The sequence below is a fragment of the Serinus canaria genome, chromosome 26 (assembly GCF_022539315.1).
Source record: "Serinus canaria isolate serCan28SL12 chromosome 26, serCan2020, whole genome shotgun sequence".
NCBI classification, from domain to species: domain Eukaryota; kingdom Metazoa; phylum Chordata; class Aves; order Passeriformes; family Fringillidae; genus Serinus; species Serinus canaria.
The window spans coordinates 5899434-5917588 of record NC_066339.1 but is presented as its reverse complement, the minus strand read 5'-3'; the positions used below and the strand labels follow the sequence as shown (position 1 = coordinate 5917588).

Sequence of the window (18155 nt, the reverse complement as noted above, 5' to 3'; positions counted from 1 at the left end):
TGCCGGTCGTTGTCCACACTGGGGGCCGTCCCCTCAGCTCCTTCAACTTCGTGTTCTACCAGCCAGGGTGGCCCAACTCGCTGTCCCCGTTCTGCACGGCACAGAAAGCCTTCTGTGGCTTCCGCTTCCAGGAGGGCACCGCGCACGGCCGAGCACGCCTGGGGCTGCCCAGCACCGACATCCGCAGGTGGAGAGCCTGCCACGGCCCCAAGCCATAGCTGCGACTGCCCGCGGGCAATAAAGGCCTCAGACAGCACGGGGGACAGTGTCCTGTGTGTGAGAGACACGGGGGGACAGTGTCCAATGTGTGAGAGACATGGGGGACAGTGTCCTGTGTGTGAGAGACACGGGGGACAGTGTCCTGTGTGTGAGAGACACGGGGGACAGTGTCCTGTGTGTGAGAGACACGGGGGGACAGTGTCCTGTGTGTGAGAGACCTGGGGGGACAGTGTCCCGTGTGTGAGAGACACGGGGGGACAGTGTCCTGTGTGTGAGAGACACGGGGTACAGTGTCATATGGGAGTGAGAGCCACAGGCACTGTGTGTGTCCCAACAGTGTGAGTGCCATGGTGACAGTGTTCCCTTGGTGTGACACCCACGGGCATCGTGTCCCTTTGGTGTGACATCCATGGGCACTGTGTCCCTTTGGTGTGACACCCATGGGCACCGTGTCCCATCAGTGTGACACCCATGGGCACTGTGTGCCCTTGGTGTGACACCTACGGGCACCGTGTCCCCTTGGTGTGACACCGATGGGCACCGTGTCCCTTTGGTGTGACACCCATGGGCACCGTGTCCCCTTGGTGTGACACCCACGGGCAGGGCCAGCCCAGCTGGGTGGGGAGGCTCTGCCGCTGCTCCCCAGGGAAATATGCAGAGTGCATTTTGCTCTGAACCCTGCCCAGCTTGTCCTGTCCCTTCCTGCTGCTCTGGGTGTCACAGCACAGGGCACTGCCAGCCCACCCAGCCCAGCTCACCTGGCTCAGCACTGGCTGGGCTGGGCTCAGGCCATCACTGCAGGCTCACCTGGCTCAACAGGGGCCAGTACAGAATTAGCACATCCAATTAGTGTTCCTCAGCTTAATTCCTTTTCCATGAGTGTTTTTTGATTGTGTAATGCTGCTTTTTTTAGCAGAGTTATTCCTAATTTACTGTGGTGCAGAAGCAATGCTGGCCTCTGCTACTTGTTAGATAACTGCAGTTGTCAGGTACAAACTGTGTGCTGTGGATAAACTCTGTGGGACACCCTGGGCTCACATCTTTCACTTCCAGCCCAGGATCTGGCCCATGGTGCTTTCTGAGGAGATTTTGTTCCCGAGTACTTCTCAGAATGCTGTGTGACAAAGTGAAAACAACACTGGATTTTGGTTGTATTTACGTGAGAATTTTGCATGGTAACCCATCAAAAGTGAAAACTGAAGCTGCATTAAACTCCACTGGTGTGAGCTGAGTTTGTAGTGCAGCAGCCAGGACACACTGCTGGGGTGAGCAGAGAGTGGGACAATTTTGAGGAAAAACCACTCAATTAGCAGGACCAAGACTGGACACAGGACCCCTGGAGCTGGTGGGGGAGAGCCCTTCCCCTTCCTGCTGTCTGCAGTTAAAGCAGACTTAAACCCTCACCATTCAAAGCAATTACATTCCTATATTTGTCTCCTCACACCAAATTTACCCTCCTGCTGTGTCTCCTCCAGGAGCTGAAGTGGTTCTTCCCCCTCCCTGAGTTCCAGGCTCTAGAGCCCCTCTGGAATCCTCGGGCAGGGTGAGGTGAAGGGAAAGCAAAAAGCAGAAACAGCACAGAGCATTCAGAGTGGTTTTCTCTCGTTTTTCTTACTCTGGTTCTGGTCCAAAGTTGTGGCTCATGTGACACCAGCCCCCCCAAACGATAAATGAAGTGGATTAAGAGATTAGCTCATCACAGAGAAAATTCCACCCTCCTAATCCTCTGCTGGGCCTGTAATCTGCCAGACTTCCCCATTTTACCTCTTTTCTATTTTAACCTGAACTCTTAATGCCTGGCAGGAGCCCCCCACCCTCCGAGCCTCATTGGCTGGGGAGGGATTTGCTGGGTGCTTAAAACTCCCCTTCCCGACCAAGGAGGGTTTTGTGCTGTTGGGTTTCCCCAGGAAGAGGAGCCTCCTGTGCCCATCCCTGCTGGAATCTGGACAGCACCAGGGATTTCCTGATGTCCTGACCCTGCACTGCTGGGGACCTCTGGGCTGCCAAGGCCAGAAGCAGAATTGTGAGGTTTTTCCCCTCAATCTCACAAAGACTCCGTTTTTGGCTGCAAAGGGACCAGCAGTTGGTGTGGAGATGGGGAACATGGACGGGAAAACCGTGGAGGAGCTGAGCACCACCGAGTGCCACCAGTGGTACAAGAAGTTCATGACAGAGTGTCCTTCTGGCCAGCTCACCCTCTACGAGTTCAAACAGTTTTTTGGCTTGAAAAACCTGAGTCCAGCAGCGAACAAATACGTTGAGCAAATGTTTGAGACGTTTGACTTTAATAAGGTAAATATTGTCCTTCCCCCTTGGCAGGGCTGGGCCCTGCTCTGCTGGGCTGGCTGGGTGGGAGGGAGGGAGGCAGAACCTGCTCTGGGTATGTGCAGCCTGGTTCACTGCAGCCTCATAAACTGTAGAATTGGTTCTGGAACGTGAAAAATGCCAGCAGGAGCTCCTCACCCACTGCCTGCTCCGCAAGGACACAGAGACTGCTCCCAGGACTGATGTTTTCCTCCTAAAACAGTGGGGTTTTATCCCTCAGTCTTTGATCCCTTTAAAATGAAGTGCCCTTTAATCCTTAAGCACTGGATGTTGTGACAGTGGCTGTGAGGACAAGGGCTGCATTCATGCAGGGCCAGTGAGTCCCCAGCACGGGCTGGGGCTGTTTGTGCTGTGGGAAACTCTGAGTGGAAACTCCAAAGGGATTGCACTGGGCTTGGTTTTATTCCATGGGATACGGAGCTCAGGCTCCCTGGGGAGAGGCTTTGGGATTTGGGAATGCAGTCCCAGAGCAGGGATTTGGGAATGCAGTTCCAGAGCAGGGATTTGGGAATGCAGCCCCAGAGCAGGGATTTGGGAATGCAGTTCCAGAGCAGGGATTTGGGAATGCAGTTCCAGAGCAGGGATTTGGGAATGCAGTTCCAGAGCAGGGATTTGGGAATGCAGTCCTGGAGCAGGGATTTGGGAATGCAGTTCCAGAGCAGGGATTTGGGAATGCAGTTCCAGAGCAGGGATTTGGGAATGCAGTCCTGGAGCAGGGATTTGGGGGGCAGATGGATGCTGTGTCTCCAACAGGAAACTGCATCCTCCTCTGCTTGCAAATGACCTGAAATTGCACCTCCTGTGAGATGAGGAATCTATTTTATGGCAACCCAAAGGGCTTAGTGGCATTAATCCCATTGACAAAAATGCAAATCAGGCCCTAAATCCTCCAGGTGTTTGGTTTGTGCCTTGGCCTTTCCCTTGCTCACTGCTGTGTTTGAATGCCTGCCTGAAAAGGCAATTGATGCACAGGAAATCCTGCTGGGAAGGGGCTTAGCAGTTATTTGTCCCTAATCTGGCTCCTGCAGCAGGGGATAAAGCAGATGATCTCTGGAAGGTCCTGGCCCGCGGGGCCGTGCCTTTGTTCACTGACAGAACCCTGGCTCGGGCTCTGCCGAGGTCTGCAGTGGGAATCATGGAATCACTGAGGCTGGAAAGGGCCCCTGAGACCCCTGAACCCTGCTCTCCCCCAGCTCTGCTGGGCTCACCACCAACGGTGTCCCCAGTGCCACATCCACAGGAGCCCTTCCAGGGAAGTGCCACAAACCACAGCAGGGAATCCCAGGAATGCCATGGGAACGCTCTGTGGTGGGCACGGGCATTTTAACAACCTCCTGGAAGCTGTGAGGGTCACAGGCTCATCTGGGGGCAGTTTGGTGGCCTGTGAGCTCAGGCCAGCAGCTTTCAGTGGTGCCAGTCCTGGGTCCAGCTGGGCACCTCAAACCATGGCACGAGCTGGGGTGGGCAAACACCCTGCAGGAAAGTCAAAGATAAAAGTGTTTGTGCTCCAAACGTGGAGCAGGCACAGAAATGGCACAGGGGCAGAGGAACACTCCCAGCCTGAGGTGTCAGCAGCGTGCTGGGGTCACTCCTGAATTTGCTCCTCTCCTGCAAATGAGACCCCTGGCAGGAGAAAGGAGCTGTAGGTGTGTGCAGGCAGGGTGAGTTTGGGGAATTTATCAGGGCTCATCTGCATAAACCTCTCTGACCTCTGAATCCCCGCTGCTTTGGGCTGGTAATTAATGCCTGGTGTGTTAATTCCTGAGCCCAGGCCAGCTCTCAGTCCCCAGGCCAGATGCACCCAGCCAGTCCCTCCTTGCCAACCCAACGCTCCAAGGCTGGCCTCAGAAACCTTCCCCAGCCTTTAGGATTTTATAATTCTATCATCCTACAACATTTCTGCCCAGATTCAGGTGGAACCTTGGCTTTCACCACTGTGCTCCACAAGCCCCTGGTCTCAGGGCAGGGGGACCAGTTCCAGGGGGAACTTCAGAAGTGACTAAAATAATCCTTTATTGACTGACTCTGCTTTTAATCTCACCTTACTTCCAACCTTCTACTCTTAGGATGGCTACATAGATTTTATGGAGTATGTGGCAGCTCTGAGCCTGGTGCTGAAGGGGAAGGTGGACCAGAAGCTCAGGTGGTATTTCAAGCTCTACGACGTGGATGGCAACGGCTGCATCGACCGGGCTGAGCTGCTGAACATCATCAAAGTGAGTGGGCCCAGCTCCTCCTGTCCTGCCCACAGCTCCTCCTGTCCTGCCCTCCCTGGGTGCAGAGAGGCTGCAACAGCAACTTCCAGCCCATGAATCCCATGGTCAGTCACAGACACTGCCCAAACCTGCTGCTCTCCTCTGCCAGCTGTGCCTCCCACACTCTCGCACACCCAGCACCCCCTGTCCTCCCCTGGCAGCTTGATTAACCCCATGCACTGAAACTGGGGCTGAGATTAGCACTTGAATTAACTCTAAGGGTTTTCAGAGGTGAATGGCTTCTGGCTTATCCCAGCATGCCCAGTAAATCTTGTAAAGCATTGATGGCCTTTTTAGGTGATTTTAATCTCCAGCCTTTTAGTCAGGACTTACTCCTTTCCAAGCCTAACTGCCTGAAAACAAGTTTTAGCCCTGAAAAAGCATCTGGCCTTTTGTGGCCACTTGTTCTGATGGACACCCACACCTGCAGAGCACTGGTAACCCCTGTGCCCCTCGTTCCCCCCAGGCCATTCGATCCATCAACCGCTGCAACGAGAAGATGACAGCAGAGGAGTTCACAGACATGGTGTTCAACAAAATCGACATCAATGGAGATGGTGAGGCCCTTCCTGGGCAGGGCCTCTGCTCTGCCTTCCCCTCCCTGCACTCCAGCTGCCAGAGCAGCTCCAGAGCACCAGGGTGGGAGAGCTGGCAGAGGGCGGCTCCCTGTGCAGGCTGAGCTCCCCCTCTGCCCCAGCCCCGCCAGGGTGGCTCTGTGCTGGGCTCTGGGGCACGATGCAGGGGCTGAGCCCCCCATTCCAGGGTCTGTGCCAGCCCTGGGGGTGCAGGGAGCTGTGGGGTTTAACGGAGCTCTGTGGGTGTGCCCTGCAGGTGAGCTGTCCCTGGAGGAGTTCATGGAGGGCGTGCAGAAGGACGAGATGCTGCTGGACATCCTGACGCGCAGCCTGGACCTGACCCACATCGTGAGGCTGATCCAGAACGATGGCAAGAACCCTCACGAGGGTGGGCAGGATGCCCAGGCTGCCCAGTAGCTCCCTTGGCTTTCCCTTGGCCTCCCTGGGCACTGTCACCTGGGATCAGCTGGGGCTGCACTCCCTGCTGACAGAACTGTCCCCTGAGTGCGGGGACCGGGGTGTGACACCCCCGGGCACGGGAGGAGAGGCTCTGCAGGGAGGGGTGCAGAGCTAAAAAACAAAATGTCCATCCCACACGGACCTGGGATGGCCTCTGGACACTGCTGCTGAGCTCAGAGAGGGGACAGCCAGTGCTGCACGAGGCTGTGCAGGCCAAGAACTCACTGAGAACACCCCAAAATTGCCACCGAGGCCGTGGCCAACACCCCCCAGCGGGGTCCAGCCAGGGGCTGCCCAGGACTTGGCCCCGGTGAGAGGGGTCCTGGAAAAGCAGATCCAAACCTTCTCCTTCCATTTGCATTTCCAGAGTGAGCAGTCTCCAGTTCTGGTCACTCTTTCCTTCACTTGCTCTTGTTTGGCCAGCAGTGAGTAGTGATAATGTGAGTTAAAACATCTGTGAGCTAGCAAGAGGGGAGGGGTGAATGCAGTGGCTTTTATTGTTTAAAAGTATTACAAACATGGAATGGTGCCTTTCTTTAACAACCCCCTGGACTGGAAGGAAATGTTTCTCCCTGAAGCATCTGGAAGGAAGGAAGTGCTTCCCCACAAGCAGAATCAGCAGCACAGGGACCTGAGAGGGAGCTGCAGGACAATTCCTGCCCACTTCCCACCTGGCAAAGGAGCACCAGGAGGCTTTGAGTCCCTGTCTGTGTGGGTTCTGCAGGGGGGAGCTGCTGCACAGGGGGAGACCCGGCTCAGAGCAGCACCTGGGGATTCCTGCCAGGCCCAGAGCTCCGGGTGGGATCAGGGCAGTGCCCGGGGGCTCAGCCCTGGCACCCCTTGTGCAGGGTCTGTGCCAGGGCAGGGCTGCCAGCCCCCAACAGCCCGGGCTGTGCCCTGGCTGCTCCTGCAGGGAGCTCCTTACCCCTGGGAGCGCTCCCAGGCCTGGTGAGGCATCACAGGACACCAGGAAGGACTTCTTGCCCAGCTGAGAGCTCTGTTATTTGGCACTGGGTGTTTGCAATTCATAAGCAGCTTCCTGACCACTTTTCTTGGGTGTCTTTTCAGTTGACAGAGTTTTACCTGGAAGCTTTTGCACTTCCAGTCCTATGGTGAGCTAATAAAGATGTTTTACAATATTATTTCAGGTCGTGCTTCTTCTCTCTTCCAGCAGGACAGATTTAGTGGCTCACACAAGTGCAGAAACAGCTGCTCTGGGGTTGTTCTCGGGCTCACAAACCACAGCACCCTGCACAGGAGCCCTTGATGGCCACCTTGTCCACTCGCAGCCCTGCCAGAGGGAGCAGCTGCAACCTCTCATTAGAGGTGGGCTGAGCTGTTACTCACAGTGGAACTCCTTCTTGCAGCAAAACCACCTCCCCAAAGATGACCAGCACAAAACTCAGAGCCCTTTGGCTCTGCACCAGCACGGGCAGGGAGCTGAGCTCAGCGTGGGCTTTCTGAGCACCTCGCTGGGCACAGACACCGTCAGCCCTGCCCGAGCTTCCCTCAGCCTCCCCTGTGCGCCCAAGGGCCAGCAGGAAGCAGCTTTGACCAGCCAGATCTCCAGTTATAAACCAAAATTGTTCTAAAAGGGCTGTCCCTGTCCCACCCCTGTCCCATTCCCTGTCCCACCCCTGTCCCCATCCCTGTCCTATTCCCGTTCCCATCTCACTATCCCGTTCCCACTATCCCGTTATCCCACTATCCCGTTCCCATTATCCCGTTCCCGTTCCCATCCCGGTTTTTGGGTCCCCCCCGCTCCCCCCTTCTCCGCCCGTCCCGCAGCGCCCCCTGCCGGCCCCGCCGGGAGCAGCCGGAACGCGCCGGGACCCCAAACCCGAGGGCCCCCCCAGAACAGCCCCGGGACCCCAAACCCGAGGGCCCCCCCAGAACAGCCCCGGGACCCCAAACCCGAGGGCCCCCCCAGAACAGCCCCGGGACCCCAAACCCGAGGGACCCCCCCAAAACAGCCCCGGGAGCCCAAACCCGAGGGACCCCCCCCAAAACAGCCCCAGGAGCCCAAACCCGAGGGACCCCCCAAACCCGAGAGAATCCCCCAAAACAGCCCCGGGACCCCAGACCCCCCAGACCAGCCCCGAGTGCGCTCGGAGCGCCGTCTCAGAGGCGAGGAGAGGCCACCGGAGCCTTTCCCGGCCAGACCCTCCTCGGCCCCTTTCCCTTTCCGGCAGCCCCGGCGCCGCTCGGACCCAGAACAGCCTCCGGGGCAGGGTCTTTAAGGGTGATGCACCTGAGACACCTTCTAGGCTTCGGAGGTGAGCTTAACTTTGAAGAAAATAAAGAAGAGAAAAGGAGGAAGGAAGGAAAGGAAAAGCAAGGAAAAGGGAGGACAGCAGGGAAAGAAAGGAAGGAAAATAAAGGAGGAAAGGGAGGAAAAGAAGGAAAGGGAGGGAAGAACGAAAAGGAATTTTGCCATGGCACATCTGAGCACAGGTGCGGTAAGAACTAACCACTGTAAGAGGCCACAGGCAGTGCCTGCAGTGACCGGCTCGGGGCTCAGGAGGTCACTCTGGCTTTGCACAGGACATTTTCGAAGGGAACCTGCCCACAGGTGATTCGGGAATGACCTGGACACAAACCCCGGGCAGCCCCGAGCCCCGGGGAGCCGCCCCTGCCCAAAGCTCAGCTGCACCCAGAGCAGGGCAGGGATCCTCTCCCCTCTGCCTCCCATCCCCGTGCTCAGCCTTCCCCAGGGCTGCATCTCCCGGAGATTTCAGGATGTGATGCCTCCTTGGCTCCTGCTCCCTCCGCTCCATCTTTCCAGCCTGGTGACTCCGCCGCCGCTCCTGCCCATGCAGGGCACGGGGCACGGAGCAGATGGCAGCCCAGAAAAGTCAGGTGGCATTTGCCTTTTCCAAGCTCTGCTGCTTCCCCGTTTAGAGCAGAAGGAAATCCGATCAGCCCAATCCAATTGGGGCTGGGCCCTAAGTCTGGCAATGGGATTATGCAAATGCTGACATCAACAGCCCGGAGTGCTGCGAGAGATCAGGGCCTTTGTAGCCAGGGCTTTAAAATAGCACCTTGCCGTTTCTTGCCCAAAGATTACACAATTGATAAGAGGAACGATTTTCCATGGGTTCTGCCAGCTCGGACACCAAGAGAGCCCCTGCACCTCCATCCCACCCCTGCCCAGGCCCCGGGCTCAGAACCGGCCCCGGTGCTGCTCCAGCCCTGCCAGGGTCACACCGGGGTCACACCTGATTGCAGCGCTCAGCTCGCTTTATTCCAAACCCTGCTGCCAGCTCCATTGAGAAACGTTGTTTTTTTAATTCTACTCACACGGGTTTTGCTGTCATCGCAGCAAGTTAAACACGAGAGGCTCCTTCCCACCTCTGCCCCTGCAGCAGCATCGTCACCTCTGCCTTATCTCTGTCTTACCCAGCTGCTGCAGCAGCTCCTCCCCTAAATTCAATATCTCACACTCACAGGCTACAGTTTCACTCAGGTGCTTACACAGCTCTTCACCTAATTAACAAACAGGCACTGCAAAACAAAGGTTTTTAATAAATATTTCTTTATTCAATTCGTGTTTTACAAAACTTCTACCAGCAGCTGTACAGGTGCTCTCCAGGGAGGGCTGCTGGCCTGGGGGTCCCCAAACAGCCCTGCAGAGCCTGGGCTGACCAGGTGAGCAGAACTGCAGAATCTGAAGCATTTCAGTGAAGCAGCAAAACGCAATTCTAGGAACTAAACAGCTTCCCTAAATCCGTGCAAGGAGCAGGGGTGTTTCCTTGGTGGAGATGATGAAATGTAAGGAATTCTTAGAGATTTGCACCTTCCAATGAAAACATTTTTTCACAAGCTGGAAAAATCAATAAATGTGAATGTTTTCATCTGGGCTCTCAAGCCAGAAGTCAGATTTTTCTCTCAGATCTTGAGCTGATACACTATTGACCAGAGAGAGCCTTGCCCAGCTGCCTCAGGGCAGCAGAAAGCACGAGTCTAATCAGCCCTGATAAGTCAGCACAGCACAAACTGCTCAGTATTTACAGAGAACTCATAGAAAGGCTACTTCAAAGTGGAAATGTGCACAATCTGAACTCCAGCACTGATTGTGTCCAATCCTGAGCACTTCCCCATGGAATTTAAACACTGGGTAAACTGACAAGACCACGAACCAGCACACTAATCAGCTAATGACAGCTACTACAGTCCTAATTAAAGGCCACAAAAAAGGGGTTGTAAATCTTTTCATTGGTATGACCTGGCCCACTGGTCCCATAGGAAAATTCAAATGGAACAGACAAGCTCATGTTATTTTCCTGGGGGGTTTTCCTCTTCGAATGAACCAGTAAATTCAATAAAGGTGAATCAAGATACTGATTCAACCCAAATTCTCTTCCCACGTACATCTGTGTAGAAACATGGGTTAGAACAGCAGAGCTCAGCCTGCAGCTTGTGTAAATTCTGTATCTGCAGTCTGGGGATAAATTAAGTCCAGTGTAAAACCACTGTACTGGAATTTTTGTCACTTTTCAAGGCCAGTTTGGACAGGGTTTGGAGCAACCTGTTGTGGCATCCCTGCCCAGGGCAGGGGGTTTGCAAATCGAGGAGTTTAAAGGTTCCTCCCACCCCAAACAATCCATGATTTCTGATTCTGTGGTCCTGCCAAAGGAGCAGCACAAACCCTCCCATTGCAGAGACACTGCCAGGCTCAGCCCTGCTCTTCCCTCAGCTCTGCTCCCACACTAAACTTCTCCCAGGGCAGTGAAGATCCCGGAGCTCCCTGGGCTCATCCACCCTTCCCAGGGCAGGAGAAGCTGTTCCAGTGAAGATTCCTCAGGACCAGGGGCTCGAGGGAGCTGAGTCCCCCCTGGGCTGTTCTGAGCTCTGAGTGGGGCTGGGAAATGCCAGCGTTTGGAGCCAGCAGCCCTCAGCCCCTCAGGCCTCTGGGCAGGCAGAAGGAGCAGCCTCTGGTCCCAGGAGGGGGGGAAGGAGCTGCTGCTCCTCCTGCCCAGCCCTGACATTGTGTCCCTCAGTTCTGTGCTGTCCTGGCCACTGCTCAGACCCAGTTCTCATTTCTGGTGGGTTTATGTTGGACACGAGCAGCAGTAAAGGCTACAGAACACACACAGAGACCCCTGAGCATCCCCAGCTGCCTGTGCTGCCCTGAGGTGCTGTGAGTGCAGGGGTGAGCCATGCCCAGTCTGCTCTGGGACAGCACCCAGGCTCCATCCCCACTGCCAGCCCCAAACCCTGCTCAGGACCTGCAGGAAGCCACCAGGGGTTGTTCCTTGGGGTGTAACCAAAAAGCAGAGCTGGCAAACACAGAATTGTGTACACAGCCAGACTTATTCATGGGCCAGAAATAGTCCCTGGGTACCAGCAGTGCTCAGCACGTGGGTTTTACATCAGAGACGGCTCCTTACACCACTCGGGTTTGCATCTGGATGCTGAGATGGAATTAAAAAGGAAAGTCATTACCAGCTAGGGGAAGGGTCACACCTGGGACTCAGCATCACCATTGGGCCGTGCCCGAGCCGAATTCCCTCAGAACAAAGCACTCTTTCTCCTCTGCTCCGTGATCCATCCCCCGGGGTTCACATCCATTTGCAACATCTTCATCACCCACTTGTCCTTCCTGGCTCCGTCAATGAACTCGTCCAGGGACAGCTGCCCTGTGGGTGAGAGGGGGCACAGGCAGGTAAGGGAGGAGGAGGAGGAGGAGGAGGCAGGGTTCCACCCAGGTGTCTGATAAAAAGCTGATCAGGCACGATCTCAGGGGATCCCCAGCTCTGCGGCTGAAAGAGAAGCCAGGGGCTGTGACCCAGCGAGTTCCCCCTGCCCCATCCCAAGGGGACCCTCCCTGGGCCCACCCAGGCCCCTCCAGGACCCAGCCAGGTCCTGCAAGGCCCAGCCTGACTGGAACCAGGCTCTTGGTGCTGGGACTGGGACCTGCCCTGTGCCTGCTGGGGTGTCAGAGGGTGGGATCTGAGTGACACCAAAACTGCCCCAGCAGCGACTCCTCCGTGTTTTACGTTAAAGTAACAACGAAAAGGATCTCACCCTGCTCTGCAAGACACTTTTGGCTCTGTGGAGCAGGGCAGAACCAAGCCCAGCTGTCCATTGTGAGAGCACAACAGAGCCAAGGCATCTCTGGCAGCCCAGCTCAGGTGAGCTCTCAGCGGGCAGGAATGCAGCCTGGGCATCACTCACCATCGCCGTTCTCATCCACCAGCTGAAATATCCTGTCCACCACCTCCTCTGGGGTCAGCAGCGGGGTCCTGTCCTCCACGTCCGACCAGCACACCTTCTTCAGCCTGTAGATGGACTGAAAGGAGCCCCCAAATCAGGGAAAGGGCTGGGAATGGAAGCACTGAACTCTCTGTCACCCCGGGGCTGTGAAGGTCTTTCCCAAAGGCTGGGGTTTAACCTTTCTGGAAAGATCTGCCCCTCAGCAGCCTCAGATCTGGAATGGAAGCTCTGACCTCATGCCTGCACATTAATTACCCCATTTGCTCTGTGGGGCTGCTGCTCTCCTTACACACACTGGGCAGAGCTCAGGGCTCCTTTGCAGAGAGGAAAGTGAGAATTTCTCAGGTGGGAAAAGTCACAGGCCTGGAGTGGGAGCTTTGCTGACATGCAAAGCCAGGCACATCTGGACTGAGCCAGCCCTGGGGAAGCTGTGCCCAGCCTGCAGATCAAACCTGTCTCAGCTCATATTTTGAGTTTCTGCTCCCCTTTGCCACGGGAAGGGGTCAGACTTCATCTGCTGCTGCCATGGCACCACCTGTCCGTGGTTACCTTTGCTGCCCAGGCTGAAGGGTTTTGTCTCAAGTCTTCCCACACAGAGGATTAGCAGTGGCCTCACAGTTCCGGGCACTTCTTGGCTGACCTCAAAACTGCCATGGGAGGTGGCCCAGACAGGCTGCCCTGCTTTCCCAGCTGCTGCTGCAGGTGACCAGCTGCTCACCTTCCTGGCCACAGCCCTGCTGCCCCCAGAGAGGGGCACTGCCTGGCACTGCACGTCCCTGGGATGCTCACACGGGGGTGAGTGGTGCTCCTCAGCCTCACCTCAGGCAGGAACACAGGTACCCGTGCCTGGCTGCCTGCTCAGCCCCACAGCATCCTTGGAACATGATTAGCACAAAGCCCACTCAGCTCAGAGCGTTGCCAAAGAGCAGGGATGGCTGAGAGAAGGGACTGGGCAATGCCCACCTACCTCAACGATTTCCAGCAGCTCAGGTTTGTCGATGCAGCCGTTGCCATCCTTGTCATACACTTTGAACGTCCACCTCAGCTTGTGCTCCAGCTTCCCCCTCAAAACCAGATTCAGGGCAGCCACATACTCCAGGAAATCGATGGTGTTATCCTGTGCCAACACAGAACAGCAGCTGGGTGGCACTGCCTGGGCAGAGAGCTGATGGGAAAGGGCTTCACAGCTCCCAGGAAACCTGGCTGGGGCTGCAGGGCCAGGGCAGGCACAGGTGCTTGCCTGGCACTCTGAGGAAGTTCTGGCAGTCCAGGACCTGCAGCAGGCACAGCCACAGCCCTGTGCAGCCAGGCTGGGCTCCTCCTCCCCGCCCTGCATGCACCAGCAGCCCTCAAAAAGAGGCTCTGTCCTGTTAGGAAAACCCCTGTAAATTAGGAATGGGACTTCATCTTTTCTGCACAGTTTGCTCTGCTACCTTTCCCCCACAGCTTTCATAACGGAATTTGGGACCTGAACCTTTCATTTTTTGCAGGAATTTGGTTTTTCACAACTTTGAATTCTCAGGCAAGCCTGACCTGCCAACATCTTCCACCTTTTTAATCCTTTCCCACAAACTGACTTTTGCTGCCACTTCAATGAGATTTTGACCCTATTTTCAAAGGGAGCTTAAAGGAGATCAGTTGATCAGGGATGAACAGCCTGAGCCCCCTTTTCCTGTACTGATACAAGGAACAAACATCCCCACAGCTGGAATATGATCAGGAGCTTCAGGAAAAGAATAACTGAGCCATTTGGCAAGTGCTGCTCAGCCAAAGCATGCCAGGCTGCCCGTGCAGCAGGGCAGGGATGCAGGAACTGTGGCTAACCCACAAATCCCACTTTCCTCAGGTGTCCCATGACAAACATGGCAAAGGGAATCAAAATCAGAATGTCTGAATCATTTAGCCTTCCTCTGCTTTTGGAAAGCAAAGCTAAAATCAGTATTTTATTAAAAAACCACCTGCTTGTTCCTCCAACACAGAAAGAACAAGCCTGGCTAGGATTTTCCTGCACAGTGATTTCCCCTCTATCTCAACAGAGAAATATTTTTGCCATGTGGGAGTCTTGGCTATTTGAGGGTCTCAAAGTGTGACTGCCTAAGTTTCAACTTTTTAATCCACCCTTAGTCCCTTAAGGGGACACTCTGACCTTAATTTAGGTGGAGATTTGAGGAGATAAATCCAGGCCAGGCTGTACTCCTCCTCCTGCCCTCGCTGGTGCCCTGTTACATTTATAATTTATAGAATAACTGACTGTAAAACCCTCTCAGCACTTACCCCATTCTTGTCAAAAGCCCTGAACATGTTCTCCACATACTCTGCTGCCTCCTGGTTGTCCTGGACCCCGAAGAACCGCTTGAACTCGTGCATGAAGAGGGTCCCACTGGGACATTCCACCACAAACTTCTTGTACCATTCCTGCAGCTCTGCAACATCAATCTCTCCTTGCTCCCCTTCAGCATTGGTGAACTGCTGCCCCATTTTCCTCCCGAGAGCAAGATTAAAAACAGAGGGAAAAGAAGAAAAACCTTGCCAAAGTCCTTTGTTCTTTTTCTTCTCGCTGTCCTGGGCCTTCCTCTGATGTTAGTGCTGTCTTGCTATGTCACCTTCCCTTTTTTGTGCTTTCTTTTCTGTTCCTCCTCCCTGGCCAGCTCCTGGCAGCTCCGTGCACTCCCCAGGAGATCTCAGAGTGGCTCCTGTGCCCCGGAGCACTGAGCACTGGGCACGGATAAAAATAACTAAAGATCATTAGGAGATTCCCACCCGTGAGCCCCAGAGACCTTCAGATGTTCTGAGCTGTGCCCTATTTTATTTAGAAGCAAACTCCAGGGGCTCAGGGCCTTTCTACTCATTAATTCCTCCCTGTCAAAGAATTTGGGAGCAGAGGCTCCCTGTACTCACAACACACAGCCCCACTCTCTGTCCTGCAGGGTTTTCTAGGGAAAAAAGGGATTACAGGGGAAGGAACAGGAACCTTTGCAGGGCTGGCTTGTGTTACCTGCCTGTGGGGGCTGCTCAGTGCTTCAGTGAGATGGGGCACAGGAAGAACAACTACAGAGAGGGAATCCTGAGAAAACAAACACTTCCATGGAAAAACCTGCTGGTGGATTCAATTAATTGAATGCCTGCTGTAGGCTGTGAGACAATTAGTGAAGGCACACACACATTCCTCTTACTGCACACCTCCATCTTAAAGATTTAAGCCAAAAAGAGCAGGAGTTGTTTATTTCCATATTTTTGGAGCATATTCTCCTTATACCCTTCCCCTCTTTGTGTCCATGGAAATTCTCCTGCCTGCCCCTTCCCCCTGCAGCTCATTTATGGCTCTGATGACAGACACAAAGTGCAGCTCTTCCCGGGGTCACTCCTTCTGCTCAGCACACACAGAGCCCTCTCCTCTGCCTCAGCAGCCCCATTGTTCTGAACCCCACCATTATCTGGGCCAGTGGAAAGAATGACCTGAGCTATAAATGTGCCCAAGCCAGCCCAATATCTTCATTAAGAGGATTGGAGCAGCATTAATAGGAAACCATAGATTCTCTTATCCTACGTGCCAAGGCCCAGATGGATTTAAGCTGCTCATTTTTTGGAACTTTTTTGGTGCTGGTTAGGTAAGAAGAGCCTCTCTCATGGAAGAATACTGGTTAAGAGCCTGGCTGAAATTTGAGTTTGATATTGCAAAACAGTAGAGCAAGTCATGCTGCACTGTCAGAGTGGGGTTTGCTCTGAACCCACTCACAGCTGCGAGTGACCCAGCAGAGGAACTGTGTGCATATATATATTTATGTTTATATATACACACAGAGATTTGCAGGAATATAACACAACCTTACACCTTTACATGTGAGGATACCCAGGCAAGGCTTGGTTTCACTTAAAAGAGGAGCAAAGAGAGGACAGAGACAACACAGCAGAAGCCTGGGGGTGGATGGGAAGGCCCAGAGAAGTTGTCAGAAAATTTAAGACTGTTCTATTTCAGTTAAAGCATTTTTATTTAAAGGCATTCTTGTCTATCCTCGTGCCTAGAAGAACACAACACAATAATGAACTCAGCCCTTCCTTTTGGGAGTGCTTCAGCCCCTGGCTTGGAGCTGCCTCGTCCACAGCAGAGCAGCTGTGGGGCTGCCCACCAGAAAAATAACAATAAATCCACCCCCTCGACTTCCTCTTCACTAGAGCTACTGGAAAGAAGTATTTGATAACCACAGTCATGTTTGTAAATGGTTTTATATAATTTTTGGGATTATCTTGGCTGGTGAGGCCAGGAGCTCTCCCTGGGTCACAAAGAGCCCCAGGCCACAGAAGGGCTGCCAGGACAGGACAGGGTGGGAAGGATTTGTTCCTTTTCCCTGCAGCACAGCTGGGGAGTTTGGGATGTGCTGGGTGAAGCCTCTCCACCATTTTGTGCTGCTCTCCTGCACGGAGCTGCCTGCAGGAATGTGAGTGCTGAGAGCACCCTGCAAGACTCCACATGCCCAGGACATTGTCTTGATTCATTGCATAATTTTGTTTTGCCTTATGGGAACTTGGTGATCTGTTCCCAGGAGAGAAAATGGTTCCTTTTTGTTTTGATGACTGCAATCTTCTCCAGCTGGGAATAAAGGGCTGCAAGAGACCTGGAGTACAAAGCCCAGCTGCTGCTGTTGCAGGTATCATGACGTACAATCGTGTTGATAAAATAGCGATATTAATTTGGCACTGAAATAAAGTAAATCCCATAGCTCCTGGTATGAAAATTCCTCTGCACAGCCTCTGTGTGCTCTGCAGACTGCACTGGAAGAGCTGCTGTCTCTCAGCCAGGAGGATGTCACTTCATAAGGTTCAGTTTATCAGCCAAAAGACCTCTTCATTTGATTAATAAAAAATAATTATGCGGACAGAGGTAAATATAGGCAGAGAGAAGTAAAAATAAAAAGAATAATTTCTAGAAACATCCCAGTGCAGAGGCTGGGGCTGTTTGTGTGCCTGAAGGAGCAGGATCAACGCTCTGTGTGTCGTGTCCGAGTGAACACTTTGGATGATCAGTCACAGCCAGGTAACACCTGACTGCACATCCTGCCTCATGAGCTAGCCCTGCATTATCACCTCTGCAGCTCCAGAGCTGGGCAGTTTCCCAGCCAAGAGCATGGAAAAAGATGTGCAGCTGCTTTCCCGTCAGCTGCCTACCCCAACGTGCTGCCACACGCCTCAGCACGGCCTGGGAGAAACTCAAGAGGAAAAAAAACCACCAAACCCTGCAGAGGGCTGGGCAGACTCATTTGTTTGGCATCTGTGTCGGGGCTGGGAAGGCAGCAGAGGCTGTGGCAGAGGCAGCAGGCACAGCTGCCTGCCCTGACCAGCTGCAGGGACACTGCAGGCAGGACTGGACCCTTCTCCAGGCTGGAGCTCCCAAGCTCAGCAGTCCTCACCCAGCTGCTCTGCCACATTGCTCCATTTTTAAAATCCCCCAGCCCTGACCTGCCCCAGGACCCCTCCTGCAGCTTGGGCATCTGAGTGTCCTTCCAGTGGGCAGGGAAGGGCAAAACCCTGGGCAGGCACTGCCAGCCCTGCCCGGGCTGCCAGGGCAGCAGCAGCCCTGGGGTCCCCCTGCACAGCTCCCCAGCAGCCCCCCACAAGCCCAGGCAGCCCAGAGCAGGGCTGCCCTTTCCCTGCGGGACAGAGGCGTGGACAGCAGGAATGCAGGAGCTTTAGTGCTGGCCTGGCTGAGGAGAGATCAAAGATCCTGCAGAGCTTGCCCTGGAGTTCAGCCCAATACCTGCCCGAGTCTCTTCCTGGCTGCTCCCGAAATTGTCCTACCACTGCAGGCTTCACACAGCAGGAGCAGCAGGGGTGTTTTACTCCAGGAGCAGCTGTCCCCTGATTTACCTGTCAGGAATGGTCAGGTACCACTAAGGGAGCCCATCTCACCCAGCACAGAGAGTGCCGACTCCGAGTGTCACATCTGCTACTCTGCTTACTGCCAGGAAGATTTTCTTATGTGCTGACAAACTCCTGCATGTTTCCTCTGAGTGGAATTCCACGCTGAACAAAGCCTGAAATATTTACCTTGCACTTGGTATCCAGCAAGGCAAACTCAGGAAAACAGTGAATTGTTTTGTCTCTGTGTGAA

At 54.3% G+C, this 18155-nt stretch overlaps 2 protein-coding genes across 2 annotated transcripts; one reads left to right on the top strand and one right to left on the bottom strand.

Moving 5' to 3' along the window:
- Nucleotides 1-2313: 2313 nt before the first annotated feature.
- On the top strand, nt 2314-5791 carry GUCA1A (guanylate cyclase activator 1A). The gene is made up of 4 exons (XM_030232784.2): nt 2314-2511; nt 4611-4760; nt 5266-5356; nt 5631-5791. Exons 1-4 carry the CDS (start codon nt 2314-2316, stop codon nt 5789-5791), a joined length of 600 nt encoding a protein of 199 aa, XP_030088644.1.
- A 5383-nt stretch (nt 5792-11174) lies between these two features.
- GUCA1B (guanylate cyclase activator 1B) lies at nt 11175-14810 on the bottom strand. The gene is made up of 4 exons (XM_009098322.4): nt 14324-14810; nt 13017-13166; nt 12011-12125; nt 11175-11472 (listed from the first exon to the last, which is right to left on the bottom strand). Exons 1-4 carry the CDS (start codon nt 14525-14527, stop codon nt 11345-11347), a joined length of 597 nt encoding a protein of 198 aa, XP_009096570.1. The 5' UTR covers nt 14528-14810; the 3' UTR covers nt 11175-11344.
- Between the last annotated feature and the right edge of the window lie 3345 nt (nt 14811-18155).

Coding starts and splice junctions, on each gene's coding strand:
- GUCA1A (XM_030232784.2), top strand. CDS start 2,314: ATGGGGAACATGGACGGGAAAACCGTGGAGGAGCTGAGCACCACCGAG. Junction 2,512..4,610: donor AGACGTTTGACTTTAATAAG/GTAAATATTGTC, acceptor TTCTACTCTTAG/GATGGCTACATAGATTTTAT. Junction 4,761..5,265: donor AGCTGCTGAACATCATCAAA/GTGAGTGGGCCC, acceptor CGTTCCCCCCAG/GCCATTCGATCCATCAACCG.
- GUCA1B (XM_009098322.4), bottom strand. CDS start 14,527: ATGGGGCAGCAGTTCACCAATGCTGAAGGGGAGCAAGGAGAGATTGAT. Junction 12,126..13,016: donor AGCTGCTGGAAATCGTTGAG/GTAGGTGGGCAT, acceptor GGCTCCTTTCAG/TCCATCTACAGGCTGAAGAA. Junction 11,473..12,010: donor GGTGGATGAGAACGGCGATG/GTGAGTGATGCC, acceptor TCTCACCCACAG/GGCAGCTGTCCCTGGACGAG.